The sequence below is a fragment of the Podarcis filfolensis genome (genome assembly GCF_964270895.1).
Source record: "Podarcis filfolensis genome assembly, chromosome: 17".
Taxonomy (NCBI): domain Eukaryota; kingdom Metazoa; phylum Chordata; class Lepidosauria; order Squamata; family Lacertidae; genus Podarcis; species Podarcis filfolensis.
The window spans coordinates 29,920,739-29,940,734 of record NC_139621.1 but is presented as its reverse complement, the minus strand read 5'-3'; the positions used below and the strand labels follow the sequence as shown (position 1 = coordinate 29,940,734).

Sequence of the window (19,996 nt, the reverse complement as noted above, 5' to 3'; positions counted from 1 at the left end):
CCTGAAGCGCCTGTAACCTGAAGCATATGTAACCCGAGGTATCACTGTACCACTGTTCTGCCTTTCCGTCTTCGAGGTAAGAGCAGCATCACTAAGCCATTTTGTGCTTCATCAGCTCCCATACAGGCATATATAGGCTAGTGCTTATTTAGTCAGCAATGACGAGTTTCTTTCAAACATATGCCACAAGGGCTAGAAAAGTTGGGATTGTCTGGAAGCTGAATTCTGTGCCCCTGACCAGATGGGGCCTTTCCTTTCCTGTGCTTCCAGCATCCACACAGTCATGCTTTAGGGGACAGGGGGGCAAAGTTATTTCTCCAAACTGAAGCTGTATCTTCAGCATATACCCCTGCAAAAAAGAAGAAGAGGGCATATAGTGCTATGAAGGGTTGGCAGGAGGGGGTGTATAAAAGTAAAATATGGTTGAAGTGTGCTTCATCTAATTGTGTGGGTACACCATCAGTGCCCCTGCATTGTGAAGATATTTCCTTACCCTCTAACCCAGCTTTTGGCAAGCACCATTGAGGATGTGGTTACCATAGCTGCCCACTGAGACTGACATGCCACACTCCGTCTTGGTGCTCTGACAGGATCACAGTAAGAATAATGGATAACCCAGTGTTTTAGCAATCTGTCAGTAGGACTAAAAAACAAACAAACACAAAACAGCATCCTGCTCTCGTTTAAAGGCTATTTTATAATATGGCTAGCAACTCCCTTTTTTCTCTGTATCCATTACTATTTAAGAAGAATATTTTGGGTTTCCTTTTACAGCAGAATATTGTCAACAAGGATAGGTGTTGACTATTGGAATTTGGACCATAAAGAAGGCTGATCGCCGAAGAATTGATGCTTTTGAATTATGGTGCTGGAGGAGACTCTTGAGAGTCCCATGGAATGCAAGAAGATCAAACGTATCCATTCTTAAGGAAGTCAGCCCTGAGCGCTCACTGGAAGGACAGATCCTGAAGCTGAGGCTCCAATACTCTGGCCACCTCATGAGAAGAGAAGACTCCCTGGAAAAGACCCTGATGTTGGGAAAGATGGAGGGCACAAGGAGAAGGGGACGACAGAGGACGAGATGGTTGGACAGTGTTCTCGAAGCTACCAGCATGAGTTTGACCAAACTGCGGGAGGCAGAGGAAGACAGAAGTGCCTGGCGTGCTCTGGTCCATGGGGTCACGAAGAGTCGGACATGACTAAACGACTAAACAGCAACAACAAATTGGAATTTGTAGGGCTACAGTTTTTAAACCTTATTTATTTCTTTACACCAGGATCCTGTGCAGCACTAACAAAGCAAAGAGTAGATTCAAATGTGTGAGGAGTTCCTGTCTTGCCCACTGAGAAACAGAATTTCTACAACCAATGGGTTAGAGAAAAGGTAACAGCAGTGGCTGTAAGTAGCCCTAAGAACTCTTTACATCCTTTGCTTGCGGCTGCCTCTTCTTTCTGACTTTTGGTCAAGAGTGTAACGAGAACTCGTCAAAACACCTGGAGTTTTAAATAATGTACACTTCTTCAACTTGTCAGAATGTAACTGCTTTATGTATCACTGTAAAATACAAAATACACACCACGCCACATTAGAAACACATTTTTTTTCTGGGCACTGTAATTTACCCCGCACAGAGTTGCAATTCCCAGCAACCCTTAAGAAACTACAGTGCCCAGAATTATTTGAGGGCAAGAATGTGTTTTGAATGCACTTTAAAGGTATACTGTGCAAACAGCCAAAGGCAATGAAGGTAACTAAGCAAACAGATGCAAATATTGTTGAAATAAATAAATAGCAGCATTAGAGTGTTTTAATCATGGTCCTTTTAAGTGAAGCTAAGAAAAGTAGAGGGACACGGGTGGCACTGTGGTCTAAACCACAGAGCCTAGGGCAGTTCGAATCCCCACGACGGGGTGAGATCCCATTGCTCGGTCCCTGCTCCTGCCAAGCTAGCAGTTCGAAAGCACATCAAAGTGCAAGTAGATAAATAGGTACCACTCCAGCGAGAAGGTAAACAGCTTTTCCGTGCGCTGCTCTGGTTCGCCAGAAGCAGCTTAGTCATGCTGGCCACATGACCCGGAAGCTGTATGCTGGCTCCCTTGGCCAATAAAGCGAGATGAGTGACACAACCCCAGAGTCGGGCACGACTGGACCTAACGGTCAGGGGTCCCTTTACCTTTACTAAGAAAAGTAGAATCCTAGAATTGTAAAGCTGGAAGTTACCACGAGGGTCATCTAGTCCAACCCTCTACAATGCAGGAGTCTTTCTGCCCGATGTGGGGCGCTCAACCCCACAATCTTGAGATTTAGAGTCTCATGCTCTACTGACCGAGCTATTTGAAGATGCAAACAGGCTCTCTCTCCTTGCTGCCATGCCTATTTTCCCTAAAGCAAGACTCCTATTCTTCTTCCCTATGGCTATCTGCTACCAAAGCAGGGTTGGGCCTAGACTAGCGACAAGCAGCAAATTGCTCTGGAACTGAATCCAGTCGATTAAGTCTCTGATTTGGCTAATATTGTGGAACCCCTCCTGAGGAGCTCCAGAAACTCATGACTTAAAAAGATACTGCATTTTGAGACCTCACACATACAGCCTTCCCATTTGAAACAGTGGAGCATTCACCTCTCTGAACTTGCAGCAACAAAACATGCCTCTGTTTTTCATCACCTAATATATAATGAATGTTTAATTGAATCTAATTGTTCCCTGCTGAGTAAATCTGAGCACATGAGAGTACCAATTTAAGTGCCAGGAAACCTGTTTTCTGCTAAAGCTGCTGATAAAGCATCATCATGCTATTTTGGGATATGAACATAATTTAAATTAATTAAAAGTTATTAGACAATATGATGATGCCCAATTAAGGCCAATAGTGATGATGACTAAATAAAATCAGATTTTCTGCAGTTCAGTTCGGGCAAACCTTCTTACAGCAGATGATAGGGAACTTTATTTTTTAACATAAGAAACTTTGTTGCAATTACTCCATATCAAATGCAACTTCTCTGTTCTGGTGATATTCTAATGGTTTCATCACAAAATCTCTTCTTTGTAAGAAAAGTTCATTTTTAAAAAATCATATTTTAAAATTTGCATTGTATAATGCACCTTATACATTGCCCCCAAAGCGTTCTCTTAAGTTCTCATGCTTCCTCTGCCCCAAGCAATTAATGAAAAATTAACTAATGAAAAATTAATGAAAAATTATTTAATTGACCGACAGCCCTAATATTGACTATTAAAGTAACACTTCAAATACAGACAGTATAGCTGCTTGCTCTTTGGCTACGATAGATGTTTTTTGCTGTACACCCTAACACTCAAACTTGTTTGAAGGGGTGGGGAGATTGTAGACCAATGTGCTAAGAACCAATGCACCAGGGAACTGCAGACCTCATTGAAATGAATGAGCAGGAGTATGGAATGCCTGGTTCATATCTATTTCAGGGAATGTGCACAGGAGAAACATGTAGAGTACTGTGTTCACATATCCTTAAACTCTTATTTTTTTATTTAAAAATATTTCCCTCTTCTTTTTGTATAGACGGCCTTATGAGAGGTGTTGTCAAGCAATTACTGATGGCCTGGTGGTTAGGAAGGACCTGGAGGGAATCGTCACTGTTCCTGATCTACCTAAGTTTCATACTTCTGCTCTCAGCAGCATTTTGCCTTCAGCCAACCTAAAATATTCCTGATTTTCTAGGAAAATGAGTATATACATAAATTTACAAAAGCCTAGTACCATTGACAGGCTCCAACTTATTGACCAAGACATTTGTGAAGTATATTTTAAAGGGAAAAATCAATAGTCCAGCTCCTTGCTGGACCCAGTCTTGAATATGAAAACTGCATTTGGAGTTCATTGTTGATTCAAAATTATTAGTATAATAAACTATCCTAAAACCATATGGTACCCGCTTCCATTATCTGACAAGGCAGTTCTATGGAGCATTTCATAAGTCCTCAAACACTGTCTAATACAACAACCTGTGTACTCGTTCTGTCCCACCCCCAGAAGCAAATTCTTGCTTTTCTGAACATGCTGGTCAGTCCAGCCAAGCCCATCTCTTGTCCTACTGTCCAGTTTGCCATTCCAGACCTCTGGTCTGCAGGCTACTTCCAGCAAATGAGCAGAGAATCATGCATGGGAACTTGAGGGAGATCATTCATTGTGGTATTTTAAGACAAGGCAGGAGGCTCTAACCTGAATGCTGCTGAGTGACACAGTCCACTCCGAAGAGCAGTTACACGCTGGATAGGCAAAGAGGGAAGGGACAATAGTGGTTTACTGTGTTCAGGTGGGAGCCATTCCAGACTCCACTCTCCATGCATATGGGGGCAGATCTGCAGCTTCAGTTGCTGGCAGAAGCAGCAGCCTAGCCAGGGAGTAAAGTCTTATAAATATCTACACAGACATATGCCCCAGTTAGACTATCTCACGTGAGAAAGGGGCACAGAGAGCGAGAGAGAGAAGAACACTTTGTTCATTCCGAAAGCAAACAAATCCCTCACTTCTCTTGATGCCACCACGAATGATATCGGGAGTCAACAGTACCCCAAAAGGTTTCCTTTAAAACAACTTTACAAGCTAGATTTTTTTTTATATAAAAAAAATAAGAAATTCCCTCAGTGAGGACCTTCCTTGTCAATCGGCATAACTATGACAGCTGTAATTTGGAACAAATTACTAATTACACTTACAAGACTCCAAATGTTTTTGTAAGCAATGAGCGCTCACTTCAGCAGGTAGTCATATGTGATTCACATTCCAGATTACCACTTTTCTCCTTTGCAAAATATGTTCCTGAGAGTTGCCCTCAACACTTCCTGAACACAGTGCCGTGGCCCCTTCAAAAGGATCACAGATTTGATGGCTGGCTTCAGTGTTGAACTCCCAGTGTGCAAGACAAGCTTGCTCCTGTGTATGACCTGTGGGATATGTCTGTCATCACCCTCCCACCATGCCATATGAGAAAGTGACAAGTGATGAACAATTAGCACCATCCAAAGGGAGATGCCCAATGAGGCTGTGTGCGCTACTCAAAACCACAAACAATGACATAAAATGGATGTGCTGCCATTCTGGAACATCATATGCTTATGAAACAGGCATATATATGTGGAGAAGGAAGAAGGTGCCCCAACAGCTTGAAACTTCATCCAGACACCAGTAGAGAAACTAACAGCACATTCATAGTGTTTAGGACAGAATAGAACAACTAGTAAGTTATGCTCTGGAGTGCAACTGGCCAGAGGGAATTACTTAAGAAGAATCTGGCACTGGTTGGAACATTGGAAGGAAAAAATTAACCCGAAATCCCCCTAGACTTTCTAGTCTACAAATCCAGAAATCTTCAGAGCAGCATGTTTGATTTTCAAGGACTTTCTTCAGTGCACAATGATGCAGCAATCTCATATATGAAATCCAAGCCTGAGATGATTATTTATTAGAATAAAACTAAAGGTGGTGTTTACACCTCTGATCAGATGTATGTGTACCTGTGTGACCATACATTTGAAATGCCTGATCAAATAGTGGCCAACGGTGATGTCATTGCCACCATTGTGGACAAAATGCCTATGTACCTATATTGTTTGGAAACAACCCATGGTTCAAATATCCCAAAATATCTCTCTTCCCAGTAGACTTAGGTCTGTTTGATGCCTTCTGGAACACTTCCCACTGACATAAGCAACAGGAAAAAGAGGAAATACGATACAGACAAATGTACAAATAGTCAGTGGAGAAAAACAACAAGCTTTCAAAAGGATGCAGGATCACTTTCTTATGTGGACAATACTGAGGTCACTATGCCACCAACATAATTTTACTTATTTAAAAAAGACACTATGGTGATATATGCAAACACTTCTATTTGTGAGGGAAGAAACACTTCTATTTGTGAGGGAAGAAAAGCAGGAGTATTTTGAATGGACTAGTACAAATAAGTAAGTGATGGGTTCTTCAGAAAAGTAGGGAGAGCTTTGGGAGGAAACAGAGTCCAAGGCACCTTTGGCCAAGTTGGGAAAGGAGACACAAATATGCTTTCTTCTGTGGAGTTGGGCTGTCTTTTGAGCAGACCTGTGTGAGCACACATTCCAAGTTAAGGGTTTTAAGGGATACTGGATTGCACCTTTTGGACCACACTTAGGCTAGTAAATCCTGGCCTTGCAGAAATCAGTTTACAATAATTGAGACTCCAATGTGCCAGAAGCAGGTTGTTGAAAAACAAATAGCTCCAGATGATTCAAGTGAACATGTGTTAGACATGAAGACAACAGTTCATCATAATGACACAGTGGACAGTTCTCTCGTCAAACAGCCGCATTTCCAAATAATCATCGTTTAGGTACAAATTCTGTTCTCAGCCGTTGGACTGAATCTGAAAAATCCAGCTGCATAGTTTACACTTCCGTTGAAGTGCACTAATATGAAGTTAGGTTTAAATTTAGAAAGTATAAAGGAGAGCAGAATCCAGAACTAAAAATGGTAATACAGCATAGAAAAGTGACTGTGAATGAGACTGAAAAGGAGATCAGGATAAATCAGTATTCAGTATAGAGACGAAGAAAAAAAGGATGTGATGAGAAATAAGATAGCCCTTTTAAGGTGATCTCTACAGACCAGTACAAAAATTAGAACAAAATAAGATAAGCGAGTAATACAGACTGTTTCCCTACATCTGACTTTGTGCAGCATAATTCTTCCTCTTATCACGAAGTGAATATAATCAGTGTATTTGTAATGGAGTTCCTCAGGGGGTCAGTAGGTAGAGGGCTGAATGCAATCTTGGAAGACCCTGCAAGATACATGCCTGCATGTGTATGCAATAGATTTAATGGAATCTCTCTATGTGTCTTTCTTTCTCTGTCTCTCTCTCTCTCTCTCTCAATATTTTTCAAACTAGGCAATTTTAAGCACAAAATAATCTTGGTACTACAAATATATTAGCACACCTTCCTAATTTCAGTCATACTTAGAAATAAAGATATGTCTCAATAAGTGGGGTGACAGTGGTGTTAACAAACATGCTCAACCACACCATCTTTACCCCAAGCAAGCTTGCTGAAAAATGGCAAATAGGTGCCTGCAGCACTTGATGATGCAACACTCTGAAGCTGAACTTTAAGATGACTTGCAAGCATGGGGGGCTGGTGCCCACTGGACCTAGTGGGGCTCTTAGGAGGTTACAGGGGTGTGGCCAAATTGTTTGCCATTCTCCTCCCTTGCAAATGCATTATGAACATTCTAGCACAGCAGTATTACAAACAGTTAGCACCTAAGCCTTAATCTGGGTTGCTGGGTTCCTTAAACGTAAACCCTGTTTGGGGAAGTTTTTAATATTTGATGAATTGTTGTATTTTAATGTTTTGCCGGAAGCCGCCCAGAGTGGCTCGGAAAACCCAGCCAGACACACAGGGTAATAATAATAATAATAATAATAATAATAATAATAATAATAAGTGACTAGCAGGTGCACTCATTTGTTTCAGGTCAGTGTCATTCTCACACCTGTTCACACATATTTTTTTCTGCTCCCTACCTGTCCCAGTTCTACATTAAATTGTGAGGTGTGTGTCCAAATACACATGGGAATTCTTTTTTAAATACATATGACATACTTTCTCACAAATTATGAATTTCAGATATATATTTTTGTATACTTTTGGACATTACCAGAACATTTGGAATGCATGAAAGCATGTGGCTAGCCAAGTTCTAAATCATACATTTGTTGGGGAGATGCAGATCAGAACTCACAAGGATGAAGTTCCTCAAGACTCCCTCAATTACATTGACTTCCAGAAATGAGTCATGGTTTCGTTTTGGATCCTCAAATCCCTGTAAATCCTGGGCCCAACCTTAAAAAAGGAAGGTTTCACTTCCTGTGCTAAGTCTACTTTTAATCTTGAATAGAGATTCCCTCCTGATAGCTGAGGCAAAGTTATTTCTAAATTAAATCTGGGGACACACTTCACTATTACACTGAATTGTGAGGTGTGTGTCCAAATACACATGGGAATTCTTTTTTAAATACATATGACATACTTTCTCACAAATTATGAATTTCAGATATATATTTTTGTATACTTTTTGTATAACTTTTTTTAGTTTAAAAAGAATAAATGTAACTCCACAGCGACACAAAGAATTAATTCTAAAAGAAAATGATTGACTAAATATATTGCTATAAACAGTTTTTGCATTGTTTATTATCTTTATTTATCTAATTAGCATGTGCAAGAGAACTCCTCCAACACATCCATGTGCCTGCTTTTTAAGACCAGCAAACTGGTCTTTAAAATATTGCATTGCAAAATCTGGATAAGTGACAATGTCAAAGGATAACTATGTTTCAGCTTGTATATTGTATTATAAAGTGTGGATTTGATAGATTCAAATTTAAATGCACACTGAGTAAAATTTCTCCTTCGTCCCAGCTCTCTGGAATTCTTTCCAATGTGACATATTTCCATATTTTTAGATGCTAAGCTAAGGCAGAACTACTTCGGTAAAGTTTAAACTTGCGAACTTTTAATAGAGTTTTTTTATGGCGGTTCTTTGCTGTTGCTGGAGTACAGTACATTTTTTGGGAATACGTAACAGTGGAAAGGTAGTACAAAAAGCTTAAAAATAGACACACATTTCTGGTCCCTGTCTAATTGTGCTCCTCCACTCTCTCTTATTTTGCAAAGTGTAACTTATTATTCCATAAGCTATTAAACTTAATAGCTCTAAATTTAGCTCTCATTTCAGTGACTGTTAAAGCCTAGCTTACCTATTGGGTACAGGAAATCTACCAATACTGATAAATGGCTACTGTTCTCAGTACAAAGCGGATAATGAGGATGGCTCGCTCTACCTTTCCCAGCCAAGACTGCAGAAGCAATAATTCAGTTCTATAACATAGATGCTTTCTAAAACCTCCCTCTCCAGTATTTTTTTATTTGCAGGAACCTATGAAAATTTATTTGCCTAGTTAATATGTGGGTAGAGAAGGATTTCTTTTTCTTTTTAGAGGGAAATTGCTCCCCAGGGAAGTTCGCCTGGGGCCTTCATTATACACCTTTATGCGCCAGGCAAAAACGTTCCTTTTTAACCAGGACTTTGGTAGATTTGATTGACATCCTATGCCCTTTTAAGATGTGTGTGTGTGTGGGAGGGAGGTTATTGGGTTGTTGTTTTTATTTTGATTATGGAGTTTGTGGTTTTATATTATGATTTTATTCTGTAAACCGCCCAGAGACGTAGAGGGATAGGGTGGTATATAAAATCAAACAAAAGCAACAACAACAACAACAATTTATTATTTATACCCCACCCATCTGGCTGGGCCTCCCCAACCACTCTGGGCAGCCTCCAAAAAAAATAATAAAATACAGTAATCCATCAAACATTAAAAGCTTCCCTAAACAGGGCTGCCTTCAGATGTCTTCTAAAAGTCTGGTAGTTGTTTTTCTCCTTGACATCTGGTGGGAGGGCATTCCACAGGGCAGGTGCCACCACCGAGAAGGCCCTCTGCCTGGTTCCCTGTAACTTGGCTTCTCGCGGAGAGGGAACCGCCAGAAGGCCCTCAGCGCTGGACCTCAGTGTCCGGGCAGAACGATGGGGACACAACAACAACAATTTTAAATCCGCCCAGTGATTCCATCTCCCCAGGGATCACTGAGAACTGTAATTATCAACAGAGAATTCTCCACACCTTCAGCAAGCTGTAGTTTATGTTAAACCATGACAGTTAAACTGATTATCACAGTTTCAGGGTCTCGGATCACCTCAGAGATTAGGATAGCTGTGTTTTTGTTTTGTTTCTTTCTTTCTTCAGGAGCAAGCTGTACTCTATTCTCTGTCTTCCCAACAGAAAAGACTAGACCTGTTCTCTTCATGGTGTGAACAGGTGTGTCTCAATCTAACCCCCCCCCCCCCGCATGGTTTATTACTGTAGATCTTGGCATGAGTAAAAGTTGGCGTACCTTAATAAGAAAAGAGATTCCCATTATGAACTTTCTTGACCCTGGTACCATTCTGATCTCAAATGTGTCCTGGAGAGTACTGAGGAGCCGTCCTGAACTCCTAATACTTTGTATAAAGATGAGCACATGTTGTTGGTATTCATCTATCTCGAGAGACAATGGAGTGTGCCTCTGGGGGGTGAAATCAAACTGCTGCATTTGCAGCACTGAAGTGACCTCTCTGGGGCGCAAACGTGGGCAGTGTGCATGGAGGTCCTAGATTGGTGGCTAGATAAATTGGTGGCTAGATGAAATTAAAAAGGTAAAGGTAAAGGGACCCCTGACCATTAGGTCCAGTCGTGGCCGACTCTGGGGTTGCGGCGCTCATCTCGCTTTATTGGCTGAGGGAGCCGGCGTACAGCTTCCGGGTCATGTGGCCAGCATGACTAAGCCGCTTCTGGTGAACCAGAGCAGCACACGGAAATGCCGTTTACCTTCCCGCCGGAGCGGTACCTATTTGTCTAATTGCACTTTGATGCGCTTTTGAACTGCTAGGTTGGCAGGAGTAGGGACCGAGCAACGGGAGCTCACCCCGTCACGGGGATTCGAACCGCCAACCTTCTGACTGGCAAGCCTTAGGCTCTGTGGTTTAACCCACAGTGCCACCCGCATCACTGCAGGTTAAATTACACACTCTAAATAAAGGGCTTGTATGATTTGAGTCTGAAGAAAAGAAAAACTGATTTGTTTTCCTTTAGTCCATTAAGACACACTTTCTCATTGTTATTCTCATTCTTTTTACAATACAACAATACTTTACTTGCAAATAATCTTTTGATCAAAAAGGAAACTAAAAATGTGAAGCCTCCAGCTATAGCAACAGTCTACCTGCACTTACTTTGAATATTAATGCAACTTAGTTTTTTAATCAACAGCTGCTTCTAATGCCTTCTATATAAGATTAAGTCAGGTGTAAGGCCCTAAACTGTGGTGCTGTGGTCTAAACCACAGAGACTAGGGCTTGCCGATCAGAAGGTCAGCGGTTCAAATCCCTGTGATGGGGTGAGCTCCTGTTGTTCGGTCCCAGCTCCTGCCCACCTAGCAGTTCGAAAGCATGTCAAAGGTACCGCTTCGGCGGGAAGGTAAACAGCGTTTCCGTGCGCTGCTCTGGTTTTGCCAGAAGCGGCTTAGTCATGCTGGCCACATGACCTGGAAAAACTGTCTGTGGACAAACGCTGGCTCCCTCAGCCTATAGAGAGAGATGAGCGCCGCAACACAAGAGTCGTCCGTGACTGGACTTAACTGTCAGGGGTGCTTTACCTTTTTAAGGCCCTAAACTCTTTCCTTATTTGGCATATCAAAATCCCTCTGCTATAACAAAGGTTTTCTGATGTTCTTCATCACAGTCAATGTGCAGAACTCATTTATAACCCTGACATTATTACAAATACATCTATTCCTTGATGAGATAAGGCATTTAGAGCAATTGCCTGGCAAATAGTATATAATCTAGTTAGCATTAAGATCTAATCAGCACCTCCTGTTAAATAATGGTTGCCACACAGACAAACACTAAGAGAATGAAAAGACAGGAAACAAACAAAGGTAACTAGTTTAGTCATTGTTCACTAGGATGGTGTTATTTCAACTTTTAATTAAGCAGAGTAAACAAAATGGGAAATAGGCAGGCAACTCTAGGAAGAGACAACAGTACAATAGAAATATTGGAATAATAGGAATTGCTCATCTAAAGGTCCCCCTCCCTTCTCCATTGGAATGTATGGGCTCAAAACAGTACTTAAACCTAGATTTTCAAGGGTTGGTGAGCTCTCAAATCTCCAACACGGACCCCTTTTCACTCTGCACTCTTAAGTACCAGCCTGACACTATGCTTCACTTCAGGACAATTATACCATTCCTCTTCCATTTCTTGCCTTGCTGTTGAGTGTGGGTTCTGTGACAAAATGGGCCCACTCACTTTCTGTAGGCTTTTGAGATGCCCTCTCACCCTTTTAGTGCAGCAGTTGAGGGACGGCAGAGGCTCCTCTAAGACCCCAATAAGGGAATTGTGGCATCAGTGCCCGGTCCGGATAGGTGGTGTGGGCGTAAGCTGGATCCTGGCCTGCTCCTGGGATTGGAAAATAGGAATGGAGGCTCAGACACAGACTGGGCTGGGCTGGGGAGCCAGCAGAGCAGGAAGGCTTCCCTAGCCATTTAAGCAGCCCACACGTAGGGCCCTGTCTGCTTTTCCTTTGTCAGGTCCCCTACTCACCGACCCTTGGTTAAAGCCAATGGTCAATGACTTTGCTCTGGCTACAGTGGTCACCATATTATAGGGCCAAGTAGGAATTTGTCCACTGGGCAAACTGGCTCCAGCCCGGTGGCTTTGCCTACCTCATAGTGTGGTGGTGGCCCAAAGGAACACAATAAAAGTGATAATATGTACCCCTATAAATCCTCGAGTGTGCTTCTAATAGGGAAGTTATGGTAACCTGTTGCTTTATGACACTGATGCTTTTGCAAGTTGCTGCTCAACCCATTGTGGCAGAAATACAGCTAATATGTGAATCACAAAGATACAGCTCAAAGCTAGAACGTAAGTTGCTACTTGGTACAAATGGCTACGCGTAACACAGGTTCCCAACATGCATACTAACACAATGTAACAGAACATGGTGGGAATCAAAACTGTATCAGCATAAATCGCCAGCGCTTATTGCGCATGTGTATTAAACATGAAATGAGGTAATGATGTATATGACTGGTGAAAACTGAAATGCTTTTGTTTGAAACTTTATAAATACCACTGTCTGGACCACTGGACGTGGTTCTAGTTTTGCAAAACAATCCGACTGTAACCTATTGCTTTGCAATAAACAACAATGGACTCCTAACTCCTCAAGGTTCTGGGTTTTATTGGAATAAACTCAGGAGATAAGCCATTTTTGGCTTTCAATAACAGCATTCATCACAACTGGGTTGGGCACTGGGGCAATCCTTTGCCTTGGGTGGAGGGAAGGTTGTAGTCTCTGCTTGCCCCTCCAAATCCTGGGGTATCCCGTTAAAGGGATCTGGGGGGAGTGGTCATGTCTGCGGGGCCGGGGCCAATGGCACTCTCCCAGATGGCGGTCACTGCGGTGGTCACCCTATTTGATGTAAGTCTTAGGAACCCCCGCCTGGATTGACCTACACGTCACTTCTGGTGGGCGAGTCGGAAGTATTTTGATTGCCTCATGCCCAAGCTAAACCTCTTTCATCTGTATTCAATAAAGTTGTGGCCTGTTTCGATCCAAACCAGTCTCAGTGGTCTTTTAATTATCTGGGGATGGGGAGCACAGTGCCATAGTTAGATTCTTTCCCTCTATAGATTAAGGTGTTTATGTACACCTTGCACTTTTTAGATCACTTCTTACCCAGTCAAAACATATCCAAAAGATGAAGAAAGGTCAGAGTGGGGCCTAATCTCATAGATGCATTAAACAGAAATGCCCACAGTTCTATATATGGAGGCAGGCTTCAGATTTTGAGAGAGACACACAAAAAATACTGCTTATATTTTTAGCAAGAATATGACTTCCAACAAACGGCTTTGGTATTTAAGTGTGTGAGTTGCATTTATTTAACATTTTAACTATGTTCAAACTCACACAAGAGCAATAAAATTCTCTTTATTGAAAAGAGAGAGGAAATACACGGAGGAAAACCTACTCAATGAACTTGGTATCAACATGATTCACAGGCAAACATATTAAAGGTACTGTGTTTAAGGCAAGAGACAGAGGTCTAGAGCTTTGTGTCAGGCCCTGAATCTCAAAAGAAGTGCTTGATCCAGCTATATCAGTTACTTGCAGGTGGTGAGGTGGGAATTTCTTCTTTAAAAACTAGGCAATTTTCACCTTTCACATTCTCACACTTTGTGGCAGCAGCCGCAGCTGCTTTGGCACTAATTTCTTTTACCTGGTGGCACCTTGCTTCCTCCTTCCTGGATTATGCACTATCCCCACTCACAACACCATATATCCAATCAGATTTGATTCTGTGATGTCACTGATGACAAATCAGGACATGTGACAATGAAGGCAATTTAAACCACTGAAGAGAACATTTTCAAAAACACTGGGTTGTCTTGCATTGCCAAAGAAAACAGAGACTATTTTAAGTTCTCGAACAACCTCTTTGAATTAACATTCTGTTTAACCATGCACCTCCCAAATATATTTTTCATTCATATGGCTCTATTAGAAAGCCCGTACTTCCCAATTCCAGGCACACTGCCAGCTGCTGGATTCTCCATGTTCTCTGCTAATCCCCACAATATACATCTAACGGATTATCCTTCTTGCCTCCTTCATCAGCATCAGGTGACATTTGCCTGCATCACTCAACCCACATCATCACCCCGCGCACAAACTAGAACTTCTTATCCAGCCCACATGTATTGCTCTTCCCCATTCTCAGTTTTCCTCTATCAACACTGCAGTGGATCCAGCTAAGGGCCTCAGAATTCCTTGCCACAAGGATATTTCTGCAGAAACCCATAACCTCTAGGGCAGATATTTTGTCTTGGAGCTAGCAGAAGAGCCCTAGATGCTCAGATATTTTCCCTCTCCTGTTTCATTGCGAGGAATAACTTGTTTTATTTTTTTTAAAAAGAGAGTTCATTGCAAAACTTTGGGAAAAGAGGGTCCTTTGCAAAACTTTGGGAAGAAGGAACCAAGTCATTACTAAGGTTAATTATCACTTTTATTTCTCGTGGTTAAAGAAGGCTTGGAGGTAAGTCATGCTGAGCAGAAGGCAGGGTCTCTCTGCCCATTCTAAGAATAGAGCAGGAAAAGCATATGCGGCATCATAAATCAATGTTCCTGCTCAGCACCAAACTGGGGGTTGGCAGAGGCCCATTAGCACATGCCAAGGATGGGACTCATTTAGCTGATGAGCCACTAACTGTATGCCTGGCTCCAAGCCTCTGTTTTCTTGCATCAGCTTATGCCACGGATACATCTTTATGAGCAACAATGGAGTAAGGCAGATGGGTCTGTCTCAGTCACCCACAGTGGCCAAGGAGACGAAACTGTTGCTGAAATCACGAACCCCATTTTGCTAAGTCTTGTTTTGACTGCTGGAGATGGAAGACATGTTCTCCGTTCCTCAACACAGGTTATTACAGCATATTTCAGGAGCTGAATGCCACACCTGATAACATTGTCATTTGGTTCCCCTATCCCTCCGCCCCAATTCAAAATCCACTCACTGTTGTAGCTGCTGTTGCCATTAGTCTCTGCCGATACCAGGCTATCCTGACTTGGCCCTTCGGAAGTGGCCCTTCCTGACAGTAAGTGGGAAAGGAGAGGGGTAGAAGGGACAGGGAAAAGAGAGAAGAGAGAGAAAGAGAAAGAGAAAGAGAAAGGAAAGGAATATTTAGATATTCTCACTTGAAAGCATACCAATAAACTTCACTTGTTTTATTCTCTCGTCTGTTCATGCTTTGAAAACTCCCTTACAAACCAAAGTGCCTCTGTCACAGTCCTCAAGCATATAAAGTTGCATATGGATCTGCATTTAACGTCAGTTTTCCATGGTGTTCTCTCTGGACATTCCAGTAAATGAAGCAAAATATCAACACGATGCCCTCCTTCTGATGGTAAAAATAGCATAGTATACCTAATTAGTAATATGTTGCCTGAGGTAGACTTCTTTATCTTGCCCAATTAACGATAGGCCAGCTTTTATTATACCAAACAAAATATGTCAATCCAGGAATCTTAGATTCACAACACCTATATCTGGTGATTGGCTGTTTATTTGTTTGTTTGCTTCATTCATTTTTCTAATTATTACAGAACCACAAAGACAGATTTAAAAAAAATTCATAATATGACCAACTAAAGTAAGGGCATACAAAACCTAAGTAATGGCATCCAATCTAAGATCGTGCCATCCAGATTTCTGTAGATGGCGTAGGCAGAGATACCTGCAAATCTGAAACAAAACTATAGAAAATAAAATTCTACCACAATGAGCAAGAATGACCAGAATTTTCCTGTGCCTTAGAAACCTGCAACTTATGTGTAATTTTTTTCTGCAATAATCTGCACCAGTGCTATTTGCTGACATGGTATGGGTAAGCACATCATGTGATGATGGCTCTAACTCATGTGATGAGTTCTACCAAACAATATTGCTAAAGGGTAGAAAATTCATAATGCCAAGCCTCATATGGTGAATGCAACATCTAGACCACATGTGTACATCTGAGCTTTTCTAGCAATGATAATTTGCTAGTAGAACATTTATTCAGAAGGCTCTAACCCAAAAAACGTGAATGGGCTGCTTTCTAATTTCTGTTCTCTGAAATAGACTTCAGGGTTAACTGACATGATTAGCAGCATAAAGCAAAACCAAAGACAATTAGACTGGGCAATGCATTTACAATGATCAATTATGCAGGACATTTCCAGAAAAATAAACATTTAGATTGTCTGCATGCTTGAATACTTTTTTCCATTCATTAGCAGCCGAAAAATTTAAGAGCCTAGCCTGGCTGTATCCACCAAAGATCTAATCTAGTCCCAGATCATGTGTCCAATAGTGGCCAATCAGTTGCCAATGAACAGAGTAAGGAGACGACAACAACTACAACAACAACAACAAAGCTCCAACACCAAACACATTTGTTTTGCTTATTATGGGTAATAACCACTGAGTCATTCTCTATAAATCTGTCTAAACATCCTTTAAAGCAAACTTGTGTCTCCAGCTGTTTTTGGACTACAACTCCCATCATCCCTTTTTAGCAGGCCTTGTTTTTGTTTAGTGTTGGGTCTGTGTCTTTTGCATCTCTGCTGGGAGCCTTTCATATTCTAAACAAAGCATATTGAAATAACGACCTGAGTCTGTCTGTACTGTATGTCTGCCTCCTAAACAGATCTCCTGGGAATTGTAGATATTTTCTCTAACAAGGGCATGTCCATACCCCGTTTAATGTTAATAGCAAGCTTTCTGTACCTCTATTACTTCTCCATTGTAGAATGATATTCTCCATGAACTTGAGTGGATCTTAAGGGGAAATAGGTAGATTCTTGGAAGATAAGGGTATAATAGATACTAGTCATGATAGTTAGTTGCTGGGGATAACAAACATAAGAGAGCTATTATGTTTGTGTCCTGCTTGTGACTATCCACATGAACCAACTTTTGAGATTAAGTACTACTAATACTGGAGCATGATATATATAAAAAATTAAGCACTTTTGCAGTGAAACCATATGCATGCTTATTTGGAAGTAATTATGGATAGTAGCAGCAAATATATTTAGGATTGCAATCAGCAATAGGGCAATCCTCTATGCAGGGCGGTCTTTAGCATATGCACCACCGTGGTGCAAAGATCTGCCCAACGCCCCCAAATTTAGTTTAGCTGCCCCCAAAGATGTCGCTGACCCCGCAGCTGCATATCAGCTCAATACAATACATAACATAATATTTTGATGTAAGAGTTAATTCCGTGTGCATGGCGCCATTGAGAATGACAAGCGCCATTGTTGAGTCTGACAAGTGCCGCTGTTGTGAATGACAAGTGCTGCGCATCTTTGGTAAACGAGCACACAAAGTCAAAAGTCCTTTAGTGAAACAGTAGGTATACATTTCGGTAATACCTAGGTATATATGTATTTTGTTTTTCTAGCTTGATCAAAATTATTTATTATTTCATAACAGGTAGATAGTTAAGAGCTTAGGCAGCTTCAGCAGCAGGTGCCTGGTGCCCCCCCCAGAATTCGGCGCCCGGGTGCCCCGCACCCCTTGCACCTCTGGGTAAAGTTGGCTCTGCCTCTATGTGTCTACTCAGAAGTTAAACTTATTCCCAAATTAAGTGTGTATAGATAGGAATGCAGCCTAAGTCTTATAGAGTTTAATGTGTCATGTAGAATATATTGCGTTATTCTATTTAACGAAGTATGAAGGTGGCGAGCAAGGAAAAACTGGGTATTACTCTGTCCAAATCCCCCTGAAGTCTTGCTGATTTCCATGGAAGAGTTAATCAAACATCCTTAAATGTCTGCCGCTGAAATCAATGGGGCTGAAAAGTGCCTCACTTTGTCGACTGTGCCCATTGTCCATAGCATAGTGGAACAAAATGATACCTATAATTCTGGGATAGCTTCGGCCATAAGACAGCTCTCTGCTTTGTAAACACGGGTCTGTTTAAAATGCAAGCAGCAGTTTCTAAAATCAACAGCGAAGGATAACGGTGGCATCAGCCTCATGAACCAACGTCAAACAAATATGCACTGTGCTCGGCCTTACGGAAGACGCAGGTTTATCCTGAATAAAGATACAGCTGAGGAATAAAATATATCAATGTACCATCCCTGCATGTAATGCTTTCCTGAACTCCGTTCAAAGGATTGCCACTGCATTTCTGTCAACTCAAGAAAATTGAAAAATCAGGTTCTCGGAAATTAATGGGTACCTATTACGATGATATATGGACTGTCACAGCATCTGTGGGGCACACACATATGCAGACAAAGAGATTTTTCCTGTGCGCTGATGAGATTGGCATTAGGCCTCCAATCTACATCCAAATGCAAGAAGAGTTTTTGGCTTCTGTAATGAACACTTGGGAATAGTGGGCAGAGAACCAAAGAACATGAAGCACCTTTAATTATTTCAGTTTGGGAGCGTTTAGCACATATGTAATTTATCCCATTGAACCAATGGGATTAATAGTGTATATCTGGACCACAGTTAAACAAACAAATCTCTTATCAGGTATGTTGCCAGGTTTAAAATTAAGAATTTCACACTAAGAACGGCACAGAACGTCTACTGCCTGTGTAGCATGACATTCAAACCTGCTCAAATAAGTTGACAGCCCAAATTCAATTATTACGTATAAATTACATGTGCTCGTTTTTGGCCTGTGAAGCACTCATTTTGAGAAAGTGCCCTGGCGCACCACTCACAAAATGACCACAAGTTGAGGTCTAATACAAAATGGCCCCCACGGGAAGAGTGTCTTAATACAAAATGGCTACCACAAAGAGTCTCTTTCTTGCTGCCTGTCACTCACTAATTCCAGCTCTCCAGGAGTGGGATGCAAAACCCACAATGTGAACAAACCTAGGTGGGCAAAACAAGGCTTTATTTCACCTGGGTCAAAGACCCAGTTTGGCACACAAGCATTTTTGTACACACACACACACAGGCTGGGAGCCTCAATGGTGCCCCTCAGGAGGCTTCAACTGGGGCAAAAAAACCTGCCCCCCCGAATAAGCTTTAAGTCTGTATTTTGCAGGGAGGATTATTATTATTATTATTATTATGTTTTTATATAAGAGAAGATTCTACAATGTAACATGCCACATTCAGATCTGCATATATATATATACGGAAACATCTCTATACACATATGTAGTTAATACCACATCCTTCTTGCCTCACATGAGAACATTGAGGATAAATAGGTCTACAAGCCTATCCATGAAGCTCCTAAATATTTTAAATGACACCCGAAGCACAGAGTTTAAATGCTGATAGATTAGGGTAATTCAGCCTTCTGAAAGATAGCAAATAAATCATTCCAGGGTGCCCTAGACATTTCCATCTACAACATTCAGACTCCTTTTTCCATTTCCAAAATAGAATCTAAACCTGCTGGCTATGCAATCTACTCTGAAGAGATTTTTTTTCCCCCACACCTGAGGGGAAAATAATAGAATAGATGCCTTCAGGGCTGTTTTTTACTACAGCAAGCTGCTCTTAAGCAAAGGCAGTTTAGGATATTAACTATATCAAGCCTCTTACAGTCTTTCCCCATAACCAGTCACACAAATCAATGGCTCAACAGGAATTAAATTCTGCATGTGGGTACATCTGAGAAGCCCCTGCTGAAATCAATTGAAGATGAGGCTTGTGCTGCTGACCTGCTGGAAGAATCTAAACAACATGCTTTGAAATGCAACCAGCTTCAAATTCAGTGCTGCAAACCTTAACCCTTATGGAATGTTTATTGAATAGGACAGCGCATATTGTGTTTGAAT

At 41.4% G+C, this 19,996-nt stretch overlaps 1 protein-coding gene across 13 annotated transcripts in view; it reads right to left on the bottom strand.

The window, feature by feature from the left end:
* The window catches only part of NRG1 (neuregulin 1), a 503,801-nt gene that overhangs the window by 289,273 nt on the left and 194,532 nt on the right, over positions 1-19,996 (bottom strand). For 10 of the 13 annotated variants that reach the window (XM_083593317.1, XM_083593316.1, XM_083593320.1 and 7 more), the window contains one exon: positions 15,205-15,279. In XM_083593317.1, coding sequence (XP_083449443.1) covers positions 15,205-15,279 — 75 coding nt within the window. The remainder of the gene's footprint in view (positions 1-15,204; positions 15,280-19,996) is intronic. The other 3 variants (XM_083593303.1, XM_083593305.1, XM_083593310.1) reach the window with 1 other exon arrangement.